The sequence below is a fragment of the Microcaecilia unicolor genome, chromosome 6, assembly GCF_901765095.1.
Source record: "Microcaecilia unicolor chromosome 6, aMicUni1.1, whole genome shotgun sequence".
In the NCBI taxonomy this organism is placed as follows: Eukaryota; Metazoa; Chordata; class Amphibia; order Gymnophiona; family Siphonopidae; genus Microcaecilia; species Microcaecilia unicolor.
Window position 1 is genome coordinate 191,581,700 of NC_044036.1, and position 23,714 is coordinate 191,605,413.

General features: G+C 45.2%; 1 protein-coding gene across 5 annotated transcripts in view; it reads left to right on the forward strand.

Annotated features, from left to right (window-relative positions):
* The window catches only part of NICN1 (nicolin 1), an 89,364-nt gene that overhangs the window by 57,423 nt on the left and 8,227 nt on the right, over positions 1–23,714 (forward strand). For all 5 annotated transcript variants that reach the window (XM_030207508.1, XM_030207507.1, XM_030207506.1 and 2 more), the window contains 2 exons: positions 6,642–6,713; positions 16,021–16,125. In XM_030207508.1, the coding sequence (XP_030063368.1) occupies positions 6,642–6,713; positions 16,021–16,125 (177 nt within the window). The remainder of the gene's footprint in view (positions 1–6,641; positions 6,714–16,020; positions 16,126–23,714) is intronic.

A 23,714-nucleotide genomic window follows, 5' to 3' on the forward strand; every position in this document is an offset into this window, starting at 1 on the left:
TCCGCTTTTTCTCCTCTTAGATTCGCTCCCAACTGGGCAAAGTCATTGCGCATTTCTTTGATATCTGTTTTGATCTCCTGGATCCAGGTACAAAGTTTGTCACAGATTTCTTGATTGGCCTCCAGCCCCTCTCTCGTTAGCTCCCCGCTTGGAGGCTCAATCTCTCTCTGCCCCGCGCTGTCTTCATGGGCGCCATTTACCTCGTCCTGCCGCTTGGGGATCTTACCCTTTTGCTGATAAGAAAACGCAGCTAGAGTCAATGTTTTGCTCTGCGAAGCGGACATATCAGACACCAGCGTTTTCTCTGCCCTTCCGTGTGAGATTGCCAGGACTCGATTCGCCGTGGAGTATTGCTTATTTTAGCTGTTTTAAGGCTGTGTAGCGGGAGCTTTGGTTTTACTCCGCCATTCCCTGGTGTGACTTCACTTCCTCCCAGCAACTTTCAATTCTCCATCCGAGGCAGACAGGCTTTCAGGCCAGTCATATCACTGAGACTACAGTCATAGCCCTTGTGAGTGAACTTCATTCTCATTTAGATGCAGGAAATATTACACGGGTTGTATCTTTGGACTTTCTGTGGCATTTGATCTAGTGCATTAGTCGCTTCTGCTCTCCTGCCTCCAGGATATTGGTATCTCTGATTCTGTTTTACATTGGTTCTCCTCTTATCAGGCTGCAGTTTCACAGTTTATATATCTTTCTCGTCATCGACTAAGCACCTTTTAGAGTGTAGTGTCGGTTCTATACTGTCTTCACTTCTCTTTAACATTTTCATAAGTCCCCTAGCTATTCTGATTCAAGATTTCAACATCTGATTCTTCAAATATGTTGGCAGTATAGTTATTTATTTATTTGTTACACTTATACCCCGCGCTTTCCCACTCATAGCAGGTTTAGTGCGGCTTACATAGTGGTAGGTTACAAAGTGTAGTAGAGAGAGCGTATATTATAGTGCATGTGAGATGAACAGGTGAAGGGGTAGTATTGGTGGGAGATAGGCGGGGGATAGAGTGGAATTAATAGGGATGGGGTATGAGGTAGATGAGGGATAGGTAGGGCGAGGATAAGGGCATTAATAGAGGACAAGGTCTAAGATAATATGGATTGTTGTCTGATCTGTTGTTGTTGTGTGGGAGGGCCCCTAGGTTAACTCGGATCATTTGGGTAGGCTTGTTGAGGAATCGAGGGCATAGATGTTGACTTCAGCACCGCTACTTCCCATCGTGGAGGCCCATGCCCTGCCTCTTGGCTGGGCATCAACATCTGTGCCCTGCTGGCCATTTGGAGCCGGAACTGGCACCAACTGAGACGGTGCTTCTTTCCAGTACATCAGGACAGGAAGCTTCCTCGCAGCCCAGGAAAGACCCATTCCTCAGCGCACTCGCCTGGAGTCTAGGTGTGAGTCCAGTGACCTAAGGTACGCACAGGCTCAAACATCTCAAGAGGAGCATTTCATTGAGTCTGATTTGGACCACTTTGAGCTGGAGCCAGACGACCTGTCAGAGGAAGGGATCCCTTGATCTCCCTTCAGATCCAACGCCACCTCATAAAAGGAGAGCGTCTCCCTTGGAGGAGTTCTCCTTTACTAATTATTTTGTGGGAAATGGCTCAGTTCATTCCTTTTCAGTTAGAGGTTGAGTTTGAGCCTAGGGCTGAGATGTTGGACATCCTCAAACTATGAGGCTCCTCCAATGGAGGCTGTGACAGTGCTCATACACAGCACCCGTCAGGCTTTACAGATGAAGAACTGGGAAGACCCCTTCTCTGTGCAACCCATTCATAAGAAAGCCAACTCTGTACATAGAGTCCAGAAGGCTCCTAGATTCGAGAATCAACAGATTCCTTACCTTCCATGGTGTTTGAATCTGCCCTCAAATGGGCCAAGAGCTCCAGTCCCATGCCTTGCTACACCCATAGAAGGATGCTCGGACTCTTGAATGTTTTGGGAGGAACATAAGAATAGCCCAGTATCCTGCTTCCAACAGTGGTCAATCCAGGTCACAAGTACCTGGCAGAAGCACAATTAGTAGCAACATTCCATGCAATCGATCCCAGGGCAAGCAGTGGCTTCCCCTATGTCCATCTCAATAAAAGACTATGGACTTTTCCTCCTGGAACTTGTCCAGACCTTTTTTTTAAACCCAGATACGCTAATCGCTATTACCACATCCTCTGGCAGCGAGTTCCAGAGCTTAACCGTTCTTTGAGTGAAAAAATATTTCCTCCTATTTGTTTTAAAAGTATTTCCATGTAATTTCATTGAATGTCCCCTGGTCTTTTTACTTTTTGAAAGAGTGAAAAATCGATTCACTTCTACCCATTCTACACCACTCAGGATTTTATAGACCTCAATTATAAGCCACCTCAGCCTTCTGCTTTCCAAGCTGAAGAGCCCTAACCTCTTTAGCCTTTCGTCATATGGGAGGAGTTCCATTCCCTTTATCATTTTGGTTGCTTTGAATCTTTTCTAATTCTGCTATATCATTTTTTTTTTTAGATACGGTGACCAGAACTGAACGCAATACTCAAGGTGAGATTGCACCATGGCATTTGACAAAGTACCTTATGAAAGACTCCAGAGGAAATTGGAGAGTAATGGGATAGGAGGTAGTGTTCTATTGTGGATTAAAAACTAGTTAAAAGATAGAAAACAGAGAGTGGGATTAAGTGGTCAGTATTCTCATTGGAGAAGGGTAGATAGTGGGTTCTCCAGGGGTCTTGCTGGGACCGCTGCTTTTTAACATATTTATAAATGATCTAGAGATGGGAGTCATTAGTGAGGTAATTAAATTTGCTGGCGACACAAAGTTATTCAAAGTTGATAAATCGCAAGAGGATTGTCAAAAATTACAAGAGGACCTTGGGATACTGGGCATCTAAATGGCAGATGACGTTTAATGTGAGCAAGTGCAAAGTGATGTACGTGGGAAAGAGGAACCCGAATTATAGCTATGTAATGCAAGGTTCCACATTAGGAATCACCAACCAGGAAAGGGATCTAGGCATCATCATTGATGATACGTGCGGTGACAGCTATGCTGGGTATTAGTAGGAAAGGAATGGAAAACAAAAAGAAGGATGTTAAAATGACTTTATATCGCTCCATGGTGCGACTGCATCTCGAATATTGTGTTCAATTCTGGTCACCGCATCTCAAAAAACATATAGTGGAATTAGAAAAGGTACAGAGAAGGGCAACGAAAATTATAAAAGAGATGGGACGACTTCAAAATGAGGAAAGGCTAAAGTGGCTAGGGCTCTTCATTTTGGAGAAAAGACAGCTGAGGTCTATAAGATAATGAGTGGAGTGGAAAGGGTAGACATGAATCGCTTGTTTACTCTTTCCAAAAATACTATGACTAGGGGGCACGCAATGAAGCTACAAAGTAGTAAATTTAAAACGAATCGGAGAAAATATTTCTTAACTCAGCATGTAATTAAACTCTGGAATTCATTGCTGGAGAATGTAGTAAAAGCAGTTAGCTTAGCGGGGTTTAAAAAAGGTTTGGATGGCTTCCTAAAAGAAAATACCATAGACCATTATTAAAATGGACTTTGGGAAAATTCACTGCTTATTTCTAGAATAAGCAGCATAAAATATATTGTACTGTTTTGGGATCTTGCCAGGTACTTGTGATCTGGATTTGGCCACTGTTGAAAACAGGATGCTGGGTTTGATGGACCTTTGGTCTGTCCCAGTATGGCAATACTTATGTACTTATGTTATGTAGCATCAGATCCCTTTCTCCTCCATTGGGGGAGAATACCTCTTGTACATGTATCCTCCCATATCTCTGGTGGGGAAGACTTTGAAACTCAAGCAGGACTGAGGGACCATGATCCTCATCATATCCTATTGATCAAGGCAGATATAGTTTCCTCTGTTTCTGGAGTTGGCATCCGAAGATATGTGGAGATTGGATTGTTTTCCAGTCCTCAGCACAAGGGGACTCTTCTTCATCCCAACCTCCAATTCCTGGCCCTCAAGGCTTGGATGTTGAGAACTTAAAACTTGCATCCCTTCAACTGCATGAGAGTGTCTCCTGGGTACTACTTACTTCCAGAAAGGATGTCACTAAAAGGTCATATAATTTCAAATGGAAGAGGTTTGCTGTCTGGTGTGAGGGTAGGACTCTAGAAACCTTTTCCTGTCCTATACAAAAACTGCTCGAGTATCTTCTATACTTTTCTAAGTTTGTTCTTAAAACTAACTCTATAACACCTATCTCTGTACAGCCTCTAGTTAAATTCATGAGAGGTTTGCATTTACTGAAGCCCCCCATCAAACCTCCAACGGTGTCATAGGACCTCAATGTCATCTCACCCAGCTGATGATGAAAGCTCCTTTTGAGCTGTTTGATTCTTGCCATCTGCAGAACCTGACTTGAAAGGTCTTAGTTTTGGTGGCGGTCACTTCACCACACAGGATCAGTGAGCTTACAAACCCTAGTAGCTGATCCACTTTATATGAAGTTTCATCACAGCAGAGTAGTTCTCCGTACGTCCTAGAAGTTCCTTCCTAAGGTAGTGCCAGAATGCCATTTTAACCAGTCACTTGTTATTACAGTATTCATCCAGAACCTTATGCTCATCCTGGTGAAAGCACACTGCACATTTTGGACTGTAAGCGAGCCTTGGCCTTGTATTTGGTGCAGACTATAGTCCATAGACAGTTGACCCAGTTTCATTTCTTTTGAACCAAACAAGATCAGGGCAGCCATCTAGAAATGCACCTTATCCAGGTGGATGGCAGATTGCATCTCATTCAATTATCCCCAGGCTGGGCTGTGTCTGGAAGGTCTGTCATGGCTCACAATGTCATAACCATGGTTGCATCAGTAGCTCACTTGAGGTCAGCTTCCATTGAGGAGATTTGAAAGACTGCAACATGGTCATCAGTCTACACATTCACATCTCACTACTACCTAGAGCAGCATTCCTGATTTGACAGCCATTTTGCTCAGACAGTTCTGCAGAATTTATTATGGATCTTGAATTCCACCTCTTGCCCGGGGTGTCTTCTGGCTGTACCCCCCCCCCCAAAAAAAAAGGGGGGTGGTGGATGGAAAGATGTTCCGGTTGTTTTATCTAATTTCTTGTTTTTGTATTGCTTCCCTTTTTGTTTCGGTCAGCCTGGTAGGTAGAGATTCCCATCTGTGGTAGTGTGTCCTACTGTCCTTGGTGAGCACTTTCTACAGGTGAGTAACTTTACTTTCTCTGAGGACGAGCAGGACAGCCATATTACCGCATACCCTCCCACCTTCCCTTGGAGCTGTAGTCTATCTGCTATTTTATTGCACTGCCCAGTTTCTCATAGCTAAGGTGAGCAGGAAGGTGCGCATGCATGTTTGGTCGAAGCTACCAAAGACTTCTCAATATTTACACACCCGTCTGTGATAATGGGTGTCCTGCTTTTCCTCAACGAATACCTGCACGGATGAGGAACTTTGTTAACTAAAACTATTTGGATTTAGAAAAGACTTCAAGAAGGAATAGGAATGTATAACTTGAGTATCAACAATTAACTGCTGTGTAATGGGATTGAATTGGTTCGTATTGGCTGTGATATCATACAGGTGCTGCATAATCCTTAAGAACATAAGAATAGTCATACTGGGTCAAACCAGTGGTCCATCTAGCCCAGTATCCTGCGTCCGACAGTGGCCAATCCAGGTCACAAGTACCTGGCAGAAACCCAATTAGTAGCAACATTCTGTGCTACTGGTCCCGGGGCAAACAGCAGCTTCTCCCATGTTGATCTCAATAACAGACAATGGACTTTTCCTTTAGGAACTTGTCCAAACCTTTTTTTAAACCTAGATACACTGACTGCTGTTACCACATCCTCTGGCAGCGAGTTCCAGAGCTTAACTATTTTTTGAGTGAAAAAATATTTCCTCCAGTCTGATTCAATGCTCTGTTCTGAGCATGGGCTTTGTTAGTGGTTGGCCATTGCAGAAAGATGCCTAGAATTTGAAAATCATTGTTTAGTACCATTTTCAGGTACTAAACAATACAGGTTGAGTATTACTGCTTCCTTTGCATATCTTTAAAATATACAGTACACAGAATATAATCAAGTCTCAAATAATTATCTTATTGTATAAAGTGTATGCTAAAGTCCAGAAATCCTTTGTCTATTTACTTTTTCAATCCTTTATAATCCAGTACAAAATTGAAAAATACATAGACCACCACAGTTCCTCAGGAATGCAATAATGCAGACCCTGAGTCTGGCTACAGGGTACCACTATTGTATGATGTTTAGCACTCCCTTCCCCACCAGGGGTTGTGAATGTTGCTTTGCAATATACTCAGTGGGGCTTGGGAGCTCAACTCAGGTCATCTGCATGGCAGTGTGCACCACCTGCTATTGAAGCTATCAGCTCTGCTTGTATGATTTTAGCAAATTCCTCTTGCTTTCCCTGCACCCCAGAATTCTTTCCTGTTTGTCCATTATCAGCTGCTAAGCTTTTGACACATAGTAGCATGCAGAGTAAAAAGTATGGATATGTGATGATGGGCAACAGCCCTAGATGTTGGTGCTGATAACTGATTACTCGCACTCTCAAGTACTGAATTGTGTATACACTGGAGTTTTCAACCTTTTTTGATGTCTTCTGATATTTGTTCTACTTCAGAATCCACAGAAAGGATTTCCCCTGTGGCTTTCTTGTCTTCTATCGCAAGAGCAGCCAACAAAGGTGCACAATGTAAGTATTGTAATGATTTCCATAGGAGCTCTTCCAATTATGATAGAGAGAGGATTAGAGAGGAGGGGATTTGTGGAGATTTGCGAGAGAGATAAGCAATACTGGACTGCTTTTAACTTTGTCTAATATATGCCACCTTGTAGAATCCAACTAGATTAGAAATAGTTAAAATTTAAATTAAGAAACAAATGAAATTGAGTGATTTGGTGGCAGTACTGTACACTGCAATGCGCATCTCTGGTTTAGTTCCCAGTTCAGGTCTTCTACAGCCTGGAACTGCAGATACTGTAGAGACAGTATTCTCTGAGGACAAGCAGGTCATAATTTCTCACATATAGGTGATGTCATCCAACAAAACCCTGGTGTGGACGCTACTCAGCATTCTGTAGCTTTAAAAAGCTTTTCTTCCCATCCCACCGTGCATGAGCGATTGCCTTCCTACCTAGCATGAGCATGCGGGACCAGCAGTCTTTGTTTTTCCATGCAGCAGAGGTGTTGCATTTTTGTGGGCTCACTTCAGCACATCTTTCTATTCTATAACATAGTAAATAACAGCAGATATATGATGTCATCAGCGGCTCCAACATGCTTTCGCAAAGGAACCTTATCAGCCTGCTGAGTCTGAGGAACTTCTACCATCCTGTCTGCTTCCTGTGCTCCTCTAAAGAGCAGGGTTTGCAGCATAATCTGCTTTCAACTAGAAACCCTTTCCTGCTTGTTTTCCAACAGTGTGGCACGAAGCCCCTCCTCCTCTTAATGTCATCAGCAGCTCCAACATGCTCTCACAGAGGAACCTTATCAGCATGCTGAGTCCAAGGAACTTCTACCATCCTGTCTGCTTCCTGTGCTCCTCTGAAGAGCAGAGTTTGCAGCATAATCTGCTTTCAACTAGAGACCCTTTCCTGCTCATTTTCCAACAGCATGGTGTGAAGCTCCAACATGCTTTTATGGCAGAACCTTATCAGCATGCTGAGTCTGAGGAACTTCTACAGACCTGTCTGCTTCCTGTGCTTCTCTGAAGTGTTGGGTTTGTAGCATAATCTGCTTTGAACTAGAGACCCTTTTCTGCTCATTTTTCAACAGCGTGGTGCGAAGCGCCACCCCCTTCGTGACATCACCAATGGCTCCAACACTCGTCACAGAGGAACCTTATCAGCTTGCTGAGTCTGAGGAACTTCTACCATCCTGTCTGCTTCCTGTGCTCCTCTGAAGAGCAGGGTTTGCAGCATAATCTGCTTAACAGCTGGAGAACATTTCCTGCTTGTTTTCCAACAGCATGGTGAAGCCCCACCCCCTTGTGACATCATCAGTGGCTCCAATATGGTCTCATGGAGGAACATTATCAGTGTGCCGATTCTGAGGAACTTCTACCATCCTGTCTGCTTCTTGTGCTCCTATGAAGAGCAAGGTTTGGAAATATCTTTATTGTTTCATGAATGTAACAAGTCAGTACAGTGCCGAGACATCCCTCGGTCGAGCAGTCAATAGCAAAGCAAAATTGTTTAATAAACCCGACTATGCACCCGGTCTCTGGCTCTTTTGTATCATCAAAGAAACTAATAGGCCCACCTGAGCAGCGTTCCAGCCAGCTATTCCATATTCCATCTGCCTCCCCCACTTCCCTTACCCTCCCTTGTTTGTAGCATAATCTGCTTGCAGCTGGAGAACATTTCCTGCTTGTTTTCCAACAGCGTGGTGTGAAGCCCCACCCCCTTGGAGGAACATTATCAGTGTGCCGAGTCTGAGGAACCGCTACCATCTTGTCTGCTTCCTGTGCACCTCTGAAGAGCAGGGTTAGCAGCATAATCTGCTTTCAAATAGAGACCCTTTCCTGCTCGTTTTCCAACAGCGTGGCATGAAGCCCCGCCCCCTCGTGACATCAGCAGCAGCTCCAACATGCTCTCATGGAGGAACCTTATCAGCATGCCGAGTCTGAGGTGGCGCGCCGCTGAATGGGCACTCAAGGGGCATGTCACACACCTTAGTGTGCACCTTTGTGGGCAACTTTAGGGCTATTGGAGGTGAAGGTGTACTGTTCAATAGACCCTTTTGTAAAAGCATTATGTCTTGGTTGTTACTATTACATCTGTGTTATCTAGGGTTGGGATGGGTGGAAAATCAGAAGATGGAAAATATGGGGGAGTTAGTAGGTTTATCAATACCATTAATACAATCAGACTACAAACGAGTATGCCACAGGAATAGAATAAGTAGAGATTTGGGTAATTTGATAGATGTATGATATTATGTATATAGGTCCCAGAAGTGGTATGGGGTGTTGACCTATTTATGATAATGTTAGGAAGAAAAGACAGAGAGACAAGGATAGGTGTATAATATACCCTTCCGTTTTCCCAAGGTTCCTACTGAAGAGGATTATAGATCAATTGAAAGCTTGTATTTAAATGCGCGCTCAGTCTGTAATAAGACAATTTTAATTCATGACCTGATTAATGATACACAAGTGGGTTTGACTTTTATTACTGGAACTTGGTTGCCAGACCCTAATTCTCTCCATGTGTTAGAACTTTGTCCTATAGGTTATTGGATAGTACCTAATTCTAGACAAGACAGGAAGGGAGGCAGGTTGGCTATTATTTATAAAGATACTTTTACCCAGGGCTGCCGAGAGGGGGAGCAGGGGGGACAAAATTCCCCAGGCCCAGTGCCGCAGTCCCACCCACCCTCCGTCGTCGACCGTCTGCCACCGGGCCGGGCCCCCTGCATTGAAATCACAGCACCTCTCACCTCCGTGTGAAAGCGCTGCAGGCAGCGGCAGATTGCCTCCCTTCGGGCCTCCTTTCTTCCCTGTGTCCCGCCGTCGTCTGATGTAACTTCCGCGAGGGCGGGACACAGGGAGGGGAGGCGATCTGCTGCTGCTTGCAGCGCTTTCATACGGAGGTGAGAGGCGCTGTGATTTCAATGCAGGGGGCTCGGCCCGGTGGCGGATGGAGGGGAGGGGAGCAATGGCGGCGACCTTGGGGGGGGGGGGGAGTGGGGGCGGGGCCCCGGGGGCGGCCTTGCCCCAGGCCCGGCCCTACTTTTACCATCACAAAAGTAGAAAACATTATGGAGAAGGGTTTGGAAGTGATGGTCTGCCAACTTACTGAAGAAGGAGAAACTGGGGATAATTTTATTTTATAGGCCACCCAGATCTTGGAATGATATTAGTGAAATCATAGCGCTATATACGCTTGTTTTTAAGAAATTAATTATTTTAGGAGATACGAATATCCACTTGGAAAATTATAGTGATGTTTTAGTACATCAATTTTTAGATTTTTTGTTGCAATTGGATCTTAGAATTAATACTGATCAAGCGACACATAAAGATGATCATATGCTTGATTTTCTGCCTTTCACCAAAAGGATTGATTCAGAGACACTAATAGAACATCAGAAGTGGGATGCGGTTCCTTGGATGGATCATTTTGTTTTGAAGTTTATTCTAAGACCATTTAAGAGCTTTCAATCCAAGTCTAAGATTAATACATGTCTTGGCCAGGGAAAAATTGATGCAGAACTTTTTTGGCAGAAAGTGGGGAAGAGAACTAAAGTCAGAGATACAACAACCAGAACAACTACAGGTTTGGAATAATGCAGTGTCTTTATCCTTAGATGAATTAGCACCCCTGGAAAAAAGGAATGGTTGTTTAAAACGGAATCACTTGTATACACCAGAGCTGGCAAATCTTAGGAGGGGCTGTAGGAGGCTAGAGAGATACTGGAGTAAATCTAAGGATCCTGGTATTTATAGACAGTGGAAAGAAGAGATTAAAATGGCGCTGCGTACGTCTAGTAGTGCTATAGAAATGATAGTAGTAGTAGTAAAATATGTAAAAATTCTGTTGTGTCAAAGTTGATACAAATACTATTAATATCTACCTCAAAAGGTTGTCTAAGAAAGCTAGTTACTTAGATGTCAGACCTTCCTATTTACTTAAGACTGCACCCTCTGACATAGTGGTCTGGTTAGTTAATTCTATTCTGAGTACTGGGAGTTACCCCATTGATTTGGCATATATTATACTGACTCCTATTCCCAAATCATTGGGAGCTGATTTGTGTAAGCCTGAAAATTATAGACCAGTGGCAAACATACCATGGCTTGCTAAACTTATTGAATCTGTTGTGAATACTCAATTATGTAACTACTTGAGCAAATTTGACATTCTTTATATTTCACAACATGATTTCAGACCACTACATAGTACTGAAATTTTGTTGCTAGAAATGGCAACTGAAATCAGACTGGCTCTTAGTAAGGGAAAGCAAATTATTTTGCTACAGTTTGATATGTCAGCCGCCCTCGATGCGGTGAACCATGATCAACTGTTGAATAGGCTTGGTCAGATTGGAGTGAGTGGTACTGTTTTGAAATGGTTTAGTGAGTTTTTACAGAGGAGACTATATAGTGTAAGAAAGGATTCTAAGGTATCCTTTGGTGGAATGCAGATTACGGAGTTCCTCAAGGGTCACCGTTGTCACCTTCTCTGTTCAACATCTATTTAAGTACGATGGGAACAGTGCTATCCACCTTGGGAGTATTGGTCTACTCATATGCAGATGATTTGGAGATTATGAGAAGATGACAGCTAAGTGTCTGGAATTGGGTACAGGAAAGAAACTAATGATTGAGGACCAATCAGAAGTGTTGGGAGTCATAATTGATTCATGCTTAACTTTTGAATTACATGTAAAGACATTGTAACTCACTATTTGGGGGCCTTACTAAAAAACTGTTACAAAAACTTCAATTTCAGCAGAATACAGCAGCAAGATGAAAGAGCATTCCCACTGTTGAAGGAGCTACATTGGCTTCCTGTGTCTTCAAAATTGAAGTTTAAGCATGTATGATGTACAAAATGCTGTACGGTGATGGATCTGGTAGACTGATTATCTAGATTTCCCATCATCTTTTTCCTCAGGTAGATCGGAACGCTGTTTGAAATGAAATTATCCGTCTTTTAAGGGTGTTCGGAAGAAATCCATGCTAGAGCGTTCCTTTTTACATCAGGGAGTTAAGCTTTTGAACAGAATGCCTTTAGAAATTTGGAGAATAACACAAAATTATTCCTTTAGGAAAGCGTTAGTCTTTTTTGTTTGATGAGAGAGATGGTGTTTTAGCTTCAATGTATTTTATGAGAAAGATGCTTTTTAGTTTGTGTATTAGATATGCAATTGTAATTAATGTTCGAGATGTGCAATTGATAAGAAAGATATTTTTTAGTTTCAATGTATTTGAGGAGAAAGATGCTTTTAGTTTCAATGTATTAGATATGCAACTGTAATTAATGTTTGAGATGTGCAACTTATGAGAAAGATGTTGCTTTTTTTTTGTTTCAGTATATTAGGTAAAAGTATCTTTATAAATACAATTGTAAATTCTCCTGAAGAAGGACTTATTGTTTGTAATCTGCTTAGAATCTCTTTTGAACGTAGCAGAATAGCATAAGACCTGAACGATCCATCCAGTCTGCCCAACAGTCACACTCATTATCATTTCATTATTAAATCAACAATGAATGTGATATGATATACTTTATCACGAGTCTTTCTTTGGCATTTCTGGTACATAGGCCGTAGAAGTCTGCCCAGCTCTGTTCTTACGTTCCGTCTTCTGGAGTTGTCTTCCGAGCTCATTCTAGCCTATCAAATATGTCTTGTCATTGCGGGCAGGACCAGTCTTAGGCAGGGGTGACAGAGACGGCCGCACAGGGCCTCACAGCCCCAAGGGCCCCGCAACCCTGGCGTGTCCCACTGCAGATCTGCCAAATCTTGGTGAGTCATCTCCTGTACTCCTGCTGGGGAAGCTGAACCCCTTGCTGAGAGGCAGAGCAAAGTTCTGTATATCTTTTCTCTCCTCCTCCCTCCCTCTCTCCCTTGTGGTCCCGTATCTCCCCTTCTTGATAGCCCTCCATGACCCTCCCCTCAAACCTTCCTTTCGCGGTTCTTTTATAGTTTTTGCAGCAACAGCATCAGTAGCTTGAAGAACAAGGCCCTGTGGAGCTTTGCGTTTGAGCATCAGAAAGTCTCTGCCGGGTCCTGCCCACATACAACAGGGAGTGTGCGTCAGGGAGGCAGGACTGGCAGTGTCTTCCTGGCGTTCAAACACAAGGGTCCACAGTGCCTTGCTCTCCTTCAAGGTCCCAATGCTGTTCCTGCAAAAACTACAAAAGAACCATGAAAGCAATATTTGAGAAGAGGGTCACAGAGAGGTATCAAGAAGGGGAGATGGTGGACCACATGAAGGGATGGGAGGAGGAAGAGAAAACAATACTCGGACCCTTTGGGGGGGGGGGGTGGAAGAAAGAAAGAAAGAAAGGGGGGAGTTGCATGATAAGAGGAGGGAGACAGAAGGAGATGTGCAGGATGGGAAGGAGAGAGAGAGGCAGATATGGTAGACCATGGTGGGAGGGGGGAGAGGACAGGACTATGGCTGAAGCTCCAGCAGCTAGAAATACAGGTAGGGAGCAGGGCTATGACTGGAGCCCCAGTAGCTGAGAAATACAAGCAGAGGCCAGGACTATGGCTGAAACTCCAGCAGCTAGGAATACAGGCAGGGAGCAGGGCTATGGCTGGAGCCCCAGTAGCTGAGAAATACAAGCAGAGGACAGGACTATGGTTGAAGCTCCAGTAGCTAGAGATACAGGCAGGGAGCAGAGCAATACTGAAAGCTGCCAAGCAGCCACTAAAAAAAAAACCCAAGCCAGGAATACAGACCAGAGGCAAGACTAGGAAATAAGCAATAGAACCAAAACTAGCTACACACAGACTAACTAGAAATCAAGCAAGAAACTCAGACTAGAACTGGACTAGGCAGAAGTGCACAACGCACCCCAACATACCAGGGACCTTAGACGATGCAAAGGCAAAGCAGAGAGTTTCCAAATGGCTAATAAGCCCAGCAGCAACTGAGATTCAGCTGCAGCAATCACCGGGCAGCTACGGGTGCTGTGCAGGCTCAAACAAGACAAGCAAGCCTGGCAGGCCGGAAGACTGGACTGGACTAGGCTGAAGTCTGGAACGGGAAACAGCACACAGACAATCCAATGCAGCCACCAGGGCTGGCCACCAGAGGGCAAGAGGAACCCAAACCAAAACACAGGCAGAAAGCATACTGAAGCACAGAGAGGCTTAACACACACAGGTGCAGTATAGTGGAGTAATCAGAGCCATGCTGGAAGCAGCCAGCACACAGAAGCCAGCTCAGAAGCTGACCGCAGGAAATAAGGTGAGTCTGAGAGGGGTCACGACCACAGACATGACAGCCACTGAAAGAAGTACAGGAAACATTTGTTACTTTTACTGAAGTAATAATTTCAGGCTTGTTCTGTTTAATTTCCCATTTTTTAGTTTCGGACAACCTGGTAGCTAGGCAGTCCCAGATGTGAAAATACGCGGTCCTGCTTTTTCTCAGATAAAGCAATGTTACTCACCTGTAGCAGGTGTTCTCTGAGGACAGCAGGGCACATCCCTGCCCTTCTTTCCTAGGAGTCAATCTGACTGCCTGGTTACATGGCACATGTAACATAGTAAATGACGGCAGATAAAGACCTGTACGGTCCATCCAGTCTGCCCAAGAAGATAAACTCATTTACATGGTATGTGATACTTTATATGTATACCTGAGTTTGATTTGTCCTTGCCTTTCTCAGGGCACAGACCGTAGAAGTCTACCCAGCACTGTTCTTGTACTAAGTTCTGGAGCTAACATCAAAGCCCCTTAAAATTTACATTCCAGCCCATCCCTATCTATTCAGTCACAATCAGGATATAGACCGTTGAAGTCTGCCCAGCTCCCATTTTGTTTCCCAATTACCGGCGTCACCACCCAATCTCCGCTAAGATTCCACGGAACCTTTCCCATGTGCGGTGGATGTTCCCAAAGGCTTCTAGAAGTAGAATGTTGGGGAGTGTCTTTGGCTCCATCAGATGTGAGAATATGTCCTGCTGTCCTCAGAGAACACCTGCTACCAGTGAGTAACTTCAATTTTTGTCCAACCACTGGTCAGCAACATAACACACAAATGTGTACATACAGAAGGTAAATATAACACAAAAATGTTGTATACATACAGAAGGTAAAGATGATTAGAGGAAGATAGAAGGGTCAAAGAGTAGAGAAGTTGACATAGAAATAAGAAAAGCAAATTAGAGACATGAAAGAGAAGGAAAAGAAAATAGAGGAAAAGGGTTAAGATTGAGGAAGTGTCACGATTGTGGTCGTGGCCCCTCTCAGACTCACCTTATTTCCGGCGGTCAGCTTCCGAGCTGGCTTCTGTCTGTTCTTCCTGAGTTAGCTCTGTCTCTGTGTGCTGGCTGCTTCCAGCATGGCTCTAATTGCTCCACTATACTGCACCTGTGTGTGTTTAGCCTCTCTGTGCTTCAGTATGCTTTCTGCCTGTGTCCTGTAGTTGTGACATCATCAGTCAGGGTCTTGATAAGGAAGTGGTGTTCTTCCATTCAGGGCCTTTGCATCTCCAAAGGTCGAGGGTAGTTTGTATGCAGTTTGCATACAGTTTTCTGCCTTGCTTCTAGTTGGTGTGCCTGTGGCACTTCTGTTTGCTCTTGTTTAGAGTTCTGTTCTCTGTCTATGTTTGTCAGCTACTGGAGCTTCAGCCATTGCTCTGTTCTCTGTCTGTGTTTGTCAGCTACTTGCACTTCAGCCTTGTCTTGTCTGCATGCCTGTGGGCACCTCTGTTTTGATTCCAACCCTGTCTGCTTTTGGCTTCCTTTCCCTCCTGTCTGATAACCCTAATCCTGAACCCTGTTTTAGTCAAGCTTGTTTAGTGTCCGGTGTGAGAATCTTGTTGGTCCAGTCTGTCCGCAGGTTCAGTCCAGTAAGTCCTGCCGTCCGCCTGCACCTGGGGGCTCAACCTCTGGGGAACGGTGGTCAAGGCAGGCGAAGACCAGCTTCTCTGTTCTGCTTATTCCCTGCTTGCCTACTGCTGTAGTTCCAGTCCTGTGGTTCCAGTTCGGTTGTTCCAGCTTTGCCAGTCTACAGCTTCTCCTGCCTTGCTTGTTACCCAGTCCTGGTTGGGGTCTTGCCTACTGCTGCCGCTTGTCGGCAGTGGTCCAAGGGCTCACGTTGCTCCAGTGCCCGAGAGCCTGAGACCGTGACAGGAAGAGGAAGGAAGAGCTAAATGGCATAAGGTGGAGAGTAGATGTTATAAATGTAACTCATTAAGTACCAAATTCCAAAATCTGGGGGAAAGGGCCTGGACATAAGCCGCCTGATTTTCAGCGCTATTTAATGTTTTAATGATTTAACTATGTATTCTGAGTGATTGTTTCTGGTTTCTAGGCGCTTCCTGATGCAGAGAAAGCTTCCTCAGAAGTGCAGCAGATGTGGATGTTAACAGAAGTCATACAAACCAATGAAACCGCAGCTCGGATTGGCCGCTTTGATGTAAGTGTACTCTGTTTACTTGAAGAAATATTATGTTAGCCTCAAGTCCGTTTTCTTGGGGGTTCATATCGTGATCTCTCTTAGGTATTTTCTTTGAAAAACTTTGGAAGAGCTTTGCTTCTTGTGCATAGTGTAAAGAACATTAAAGAAAAAAAACATTCTGAGTCAGACCAAGGTCCATTGAGCCCAGCATCCTCTCTGACAGTGGCCAGACCAGGCGACAATTATATGGCAGATTCCAAAAAGTAAATATCTGTTCTTGTATCTTATTTTCAGGAACAGTTTAACTGGTAATTTTTTTTATGGACTTTCTCTAGGAACCTGTCCAAACTTGTTGAACCTTGCAACATTAGTCGCCTTGACTACATCCTCTGGCAACAGATTCCACAGCTTAATTATATGCTGCTTGAAATGTTTTCTACGATTTTTCAGTCTGCAGGCCATTAGTTTTATGGAGCATCCTCTTGTTCTGGTATTTGAAAGATTAACACAATTTTAACTGTTCCACCCCACTCATGGTTTTATAAACTTCTATTATATCCTTATTTTGTACTTGACATACCCGCCAATACAGAGATAGCACAGTGCAGTAGCTTGCAATAAAACTCAGAGAATATCTAGGAGAAAAAGAATAAGGCGAAGAGCCAGAGAGACTAAAAGAATGAGGAGCAATTGCGGCTCAGCCAAAGGCAAGGTTAAAATGCCAGGTTTTAACTGCTTTGTTGCATTTTTGGAACAAGAGGATTTAGTGTGGATGTGTATTCCAAGGATCCAAGTAAGCAAAACTCAATAAGTACCTGTCAGTTTGATCTAGGATAGGGGAGGGAGAGCGAGTAAAGATGCCTGACAGGAACAGAGAGTATGAACAGGGACTTGGGGAAAATCCACTGTTTATTTCTGGGATAAGCAGCATAAAATGTATTGAACTTTTTTGGGATCTTGCCAGGTATTTGTGACCTGAATTAGCCTCTGTTGGAAACAGGATGCTGGGCTTGATGGACCTTTGGTCTGTGCCAGTGTGGCAATACTTATGTACTTACTTATAAGGTGTGATAAGGAATGCAAGGTAAGGTGGGATGCTAGAAAATGATGCATGGGGAACCATGATCGAGATTTTAAACTTTAGATGGGCAGAGACAGAAAGCCTTTCATCAAGAGGGGGTCATGTAACACCAGGCATTCTAGATCAATGACAGTGGTAAATTAAATAAGCTAAAGATGTTTTAATTTGAAAATCTTTTTATTGACAAAAACAAGTATAAATGTAAATACAACAAACTTGCATCTTAATATTTTTGTTTCTCTTCCACTAAGAATGATATAACAAGTAGGAATAGTATAGTGGAAGGCCTTGTGTCTTCTAGTCCTTTATGGTATTAGTCAAATAAAAGAAACCAAACCGTACCCCCTCCCCTGTTCATACCCTCCCTCCCTCCCCTTTTTCCTCATCCCTCCCCATTCCCTACCTGACCTTTCAATCCTAGTCAGTTCCCTTCCTTCTGGGGGACATTATGCCCACCTACGGTTGCCCTAGCCAATACATTTATAAATGTAACTCATTAAGTACCAAGCTCCAAAATCTGGGGGAAAGGGCCTGGACATAAGCCGCTTGATTTTCAGCACTATTTAACTGGCCAGAAACGGCTCCTATCCAGTTAAATAGCCTTAAGCCGGCTAAGCACTAATATTCAGTGCAAGATAGCTGGCTATCTCGGCTGAATACTAGCACTTAGTAGCTAGCCCAGTCACTGACTAAGTTTAGCAGCCAGATAGACCCGCATAAATAGCAGGTCTATTTTTGGCCGCTATAACTTAGCTGGTCAGTCAATGAATATTGGCTTAACCAGCTATATTCATAGTGGTGAAAAAAATCCTAGAAATTCAGTGTCCCATCACTGGATACGACCCAGCGTTGGATTTCCAGGTTCACCACTGACCGCAGGAGTTAGCCGAGCTGCCTTCCGCGGTCTGGTATTGGCCCCAAGGTCCCCATGTAATACAAAATCTTTTCTTAAAACATTCAATAAGACACACATCTGCATTTCTCCAGTGCCACAAAGATGGCGAATGATTTGGGCCCAGCAAACTTTACAAAAAGTAACTGACCATTCCTAGGGGAAGGTATGATAGTTCTGTCAAAGTTTCTCCACCTAGGAAATCATCTGAGCCCAAAATGTTTCATGTGTTTACAAAGCCAGAAAGCATGAGATAGTGTTTTCTCGTACACCATATTTCTCCAAGGACAAACAGGCTCCCAATAGTCTCACAAGTGGGTTGACACTGATCTGCGACGCCTGGTCTGGCATTTTGCTAAAGTAAAAAAGTAGAGCTTTGTGGAGCCCTGTTATCAACTGCCACCCAAGCCAGTACCCCCTCGACATCAATGGAGGAAGATTCACCAGAGTCGAGACGGGAGCCGGTTTCTTGACGCCACTCCTGAGGACATGGTACCTCAGCATCGAGGCAGGTTTGCTTCGACACCGAGGATGAGTGCTCCTGGGAGTCAGAGGAAGATCACAGATACTTTTCCTCAGATGAGTTTTATGGGATCCCCTCTGAACCCTCTCCATCACCTGAAAGGAGACGGTCTCTGCCGGAGAGCCTTTCATTCCCACCTTTTGTCAAGGAAATGTTTGATGCCGTTCCATTTACTTTAGAGGTGGAGGATAAGCCCAGTGCCAAGATGCTCAAGGTCTTGGACTATACATCTCCTCCTAAGGAGGTTGTGACTGCACCTTGCCATGAGGTACTCAAGGAAGTCCTTGTCAGGAACTAGGCATCTCCTTTGTCGGTCCCTGTTGTGCCCAAAAAGACTGACACCCAGTATCAGATCCACGGTGAACCTGGGTTTGTAAGGTTTCAGTTGCCTCAAGATTGGCCACTGTCGGAGACAGGGTGCTGGGCTAGATGAACCTTTGATCTGTCCCAGTGTGGCGATGCTTATGTCTTATGTCCTTGGTGGTGGAATCCACTCTCAAAAGAGCCTCGGCGCCTCCAGGTAGAGAAGCTGGAACCCTGGATTCTTATGGGAGGAAGATGTACCAGGCTTCAATGCTGATCTCCTGTATACAGTCTTACCAGCTCTTCACGATCGTTTATTTGCAAAACTCGGTGAGACAACTGTCAAACTTGGTTGATACGCTCCCTCCAGAGCAAGCCGAGCCTTTTCGCCAGTTGGTCAAGCAGCAGAAGGCTTGTCGAAAGGTTTTGGCCAGGGGCACTTAGTGACACTTTTGATGTGGCATCCAGGATCTCTGCTGAAAGCATAGCAACGCACAGACTCTCATGGCTGTGTGTTTCTGACTTGGAACATTCTGTTCAGCAGAGGTTGGTGGATGCCCCTTGCTGGGGGGATAACCTTTTTGGACAGAAGGTTGAGGAGGTCACTGACCAATGGCTGTGTGTTTCTGACTTGGAACATTCTGTTCAGCAGAGGTTGGTGGATGCCCCTTGCTGGGGGGATAACCTTTTTGGACAGAAGGTTGAGGAGGTCACTGACCAAATCAAGAAACACACTGATACTATCTCTTCTCTCTCCTATCGGGTGCCTTCTGTATCTATCTCCTTATCTAAGAGGTTTTTTGGCAAGCCACTGAGCGGTCTCTACTACTATTCTAGGCATAGGTAAACTCTTTCAGCTTGTCAGCCTACTCAGGTTCAGCCCCAGTGCGCTCGTTCCCATCAACAGCGTGCGCCTAAGGCCTTCTGCTCCCCTTAGGAGACCAGCTTTTGACTGGCTCCAGCAGAGCATAGCCGCAGTAAAAGTGTCCGTCCCGGATGACTTGCCGTTCGGGAGGAGGCTCAAATTTTTTCTCCAAAGGTGGCCTCTCATAACCTCCGACTGGTGAGTTCTTCAAATAGTCCATCTCAGATACACCCTCAATTGGCTTTCCAAACCTCCAAATTGCACACAGAGAGCTCATTCATTCAGCTCTCAGCACAGTAAGGTACTTGCAGAGGAGCTCTCCGCCCTTCTGAAGGCCTATGCGGTCGAACCCATTCCACCAGAAGGGCAGGGGTTCTATTTCAGGTACTCCCTTGTGCAGAAAAAGGCGGGGGGATGCGTCCCATCCTAGACCTGGGGGCCCTGAACAAACTTTTAGTTTGAGAAAAATTCAGGGTGGATTCCATGAGCACCCTTTTCCCAATGATTCAGAATAATGATTGGCTATGCTGTCTGGACTTAAAGGATGCATATACTCACATCCTGATACTTCTAGCCCACCAGAAGTATCTTCAATTTCGGCTGGGAACACATCACTTTCAGTATTGCATGTTTCCTTTTGGCCTCATGACAGCTCCCATGGTCTTCATCAAGTGTCTAGCAGTAGTTGCTGCATTGCTATGCAGACTGGGAATGTTTGTGTGCCCATATCTCGACGATTGGCTGGTGAAGAGCACCTCAGAGGATGGTGCTCGGGAGTCCATGCGGATGACTATTCGGGTGCTAGAGCTACTAGGGTTCATTCTACCCCAAGTCCCATCTCTACCCTGTTCAGTGATTGGAGTTCATAGGAGCCTGCTCGACACACAGATGGTTTGAGCTTACCTTCCGGAGACATGAGCATACAATCTTGTCTCACTAGCGTCAAGGGTTCGTGCCTCTCTGCAGGTCACAGCTCGGCAGATGCTGAGATTATTGGGCCACATGGCTTCTACAGTGTATCTTACATCCATGACACGTCTTCACAAGAGATCAGCTCAATGGACCCTGGCTTCTCAATGGTTTCAAGCCACGGGAAGTCTACAAGATGTCATTTAAGTGTCCCCAGAGCTTGTACGCTCTCTACAGTGGTAGACCATTCGATCCAGTTTGACTCAGGGACTTCCATTCCAAATTCCCCAGCCCCAAAAGTGCTGACAACAGATGCATCTCTCCTGGATTGGGGAGCTCATGTAGATGGGCTTCACAACCAAGGTGCTTGGTCCTCCCAGGAAATTAATCTTCAGATCAACCTCCTGGAGCTTTGGGCGATCTGGAACGCTGTAAAGGCTTTCAGAGATTGGCTGTCTCACCAAATTATTCTTGTTCAAACAATCAGGTTGCAATGTATTACATCAACAAGCATGGGGGCACCATATCACACCCTTTGTGTCAGAAGGCTGACTGGCTGTCACATTGGGCTTGCCAACACAGCATGTTTCTTCATGCCACTTATCTGGCAGGCGCAAACAACACCCTGGCCAACAGGCTAAGCAGGATAATTCAGCTGCATGAGTGGCCTCTCTATATGGGTCCACAAGATCCCCTCGGTGGACCTTTTTGCCACTCAACTCAATCCAAGGTCCCTCAGTTCTATTCCATGCTTCAGCAAGACCACTGAACCACAATTCTGATTGCGCTGTTCTAGCTGAGGAAGATATGGTTCCCTCTTCTTCTAGAATTATCCTCTGAAGAACCATGGAGATTGGAGTGTTTTTCAACCTTCATCACACAGAACAAGGGGTCACTTCTACATCCCAACCTCCAGTCTCTGGCTCTCACAGCTTGGATGTTGAGGGCCTAGAATTCACTTCCTTGGGTCTTTTGGAGGGTGTCTCCTGTATTTTGCTGGCTTGCAGGAAAGATTCTACTAAGAGGTGCTACTCTTTTAAATGGAGGAGGTTTGCCTTCTGGTGTGAGAACAAGGCCCTAGATCCTCTTACTTGCTCTACACAGACCCTGCTTGAATACCTTTTACACTTATCAGAGTCTGGTCTCAAGATCAACTTAGTAAGGGTTCACCTTAGTGCAATTAGTGCTTATCATCAATGTGTAAAAGGTAAGCCCATCGCTTCATAAGAGGTTTGCTTTTGTCAAAGCCCCCTGTCAAACCTCGTAGTTCTCACCCAGCCGAAAGCTTCTTCAAGCCACTGAATTCCTGCCATCTGAAGTACTTGACCTGGAAGGTCGTTTTCATAGTGGCTGTTACTTCAGCTCATAGGGTCAGTGAGCTTCAGGCCTTAGTAGTTGATGCCCCTTATGCTAAGTTTCATCACAACAGAGTAGTCCTCCACTCGCACCTTAAGTTCCTGCCGAAGGTGGTGTCAGAGTTCCATCTGAACCAGTCGATTGTCTTGCCAACATTCTTTCCCCGACCTCATGCCCATCCTGGTGAAAGTAGCTTGCACACCTTGGATTGCAACACAGCGTTGGCCTACTACATGGAGCGGACAAGGCCCCACAGTCTGCTCAGCTTTTTGTTTCTTTTGATCCCAACAGGATGGAGGTCGCCATTGGGAAATGTACCATTTTTAGTTGGCTGGCAGATTGCATTTCCTTCACTTATGCCCAGGCTGGGCTGGCCTTGGAGGGTCATGTCACGGCTTATAATGTCAGAGCCATAGCTGCGTTGGTAGCCCACTGGAGGTCAGCCTCCATTGAAGAAGTTTGTGAGACTGCGACGTGGTCTTCAGTCCACACATTCACATTACACTACTGCCTTGAGCAGGATACATGATGTGACAGTCGATTTGGGCAGTCAGTGTTGCAGAATCTGTTTGGGGTCTAGAATCCAGCTCCACCCTCCTAGGCCCGTTTTATTCAATTCCAGGCTGCACTCAGTTTGTATATAGTTTCAGGTTAATGTGTTATGTCCTCACCGTTGCAAGGCCCAATTAACCAATGTTTGTTGTTTTGGGTGAGCCTGGATGCTAGGGATTCCCCACGTGAGAATATTGGAGCCTACATGTCCTCGGAGAAAGCGAAGATACTTACCTATAGCAGGTGTTCTCTGAAGGCTCAACAGGCTTCAGATTCTCACAATTCCGCCCACCTTCCCTTGGAGTTATCTCCTTGGTTATTTTATTTTATTGCATTAGTATTAAACTGAGGAGACCACTTTCAGGCAATGAGCAGGAAGGCACTCATGCATGTGCAGTGAGGAGCGGCTCATGCTCCACAATGTTCTACTTTTTTACTTTGACAATATGCTGGACTGGGTGATGCGGATCAGTGTCGGCCCACTTGTGAGAATATGAAGCCTGCTGTCCTCAGAGAATAACTGCTACAGGTAAGTATCTTCACTTTAATACATACAGAGATACTGTATGTATTAAATGTGCATAGCTGGCTTGTTTCTGTGAGAAGCAGTGGCATTCCTAGGGGGCTGACACCCGGGGCGGATCGCCAATGCGCCCCGCCCCAGGGTGCAGAGCCCCCCCCCCCCCCAGAACAGCGCGACGCCCCCCCCCCCCCCCCCCCGGTGAAAGAACTCCCGATCCCCCGCGAAAGAACCCTCCCCTCCCCGGGTGCACGCTCCTGGGGGGGGGGGGGGGGGGCCGCATGCCTGCCGGCTCTTCGTTTTCATGCTCCCTCTGCCCCGGAACAGGAAGTAACCTGTTCCGGGGCAAAGGGAGCATGAAAATGAAGAGCCGGCAGGCGCGCAGCACCCCCCCCAACGGCGTGCACCCAGGGCGGACCGCCCCCACCGCCCCCCCTTGGTACGCCACTGGTGAGAAGTGAGCTCTAGTAAGTGTGTGAAATTTGCATTCTCTATAAATTGCATTGTGTACCAGTTAGGGATCTGTTGGGGGGCTGTAGTCTCATGCCCAGCTCCATATTCCACTTAGTAACCAGTTCTGCAGTTTTCTTAGCATCAGCTCCACTG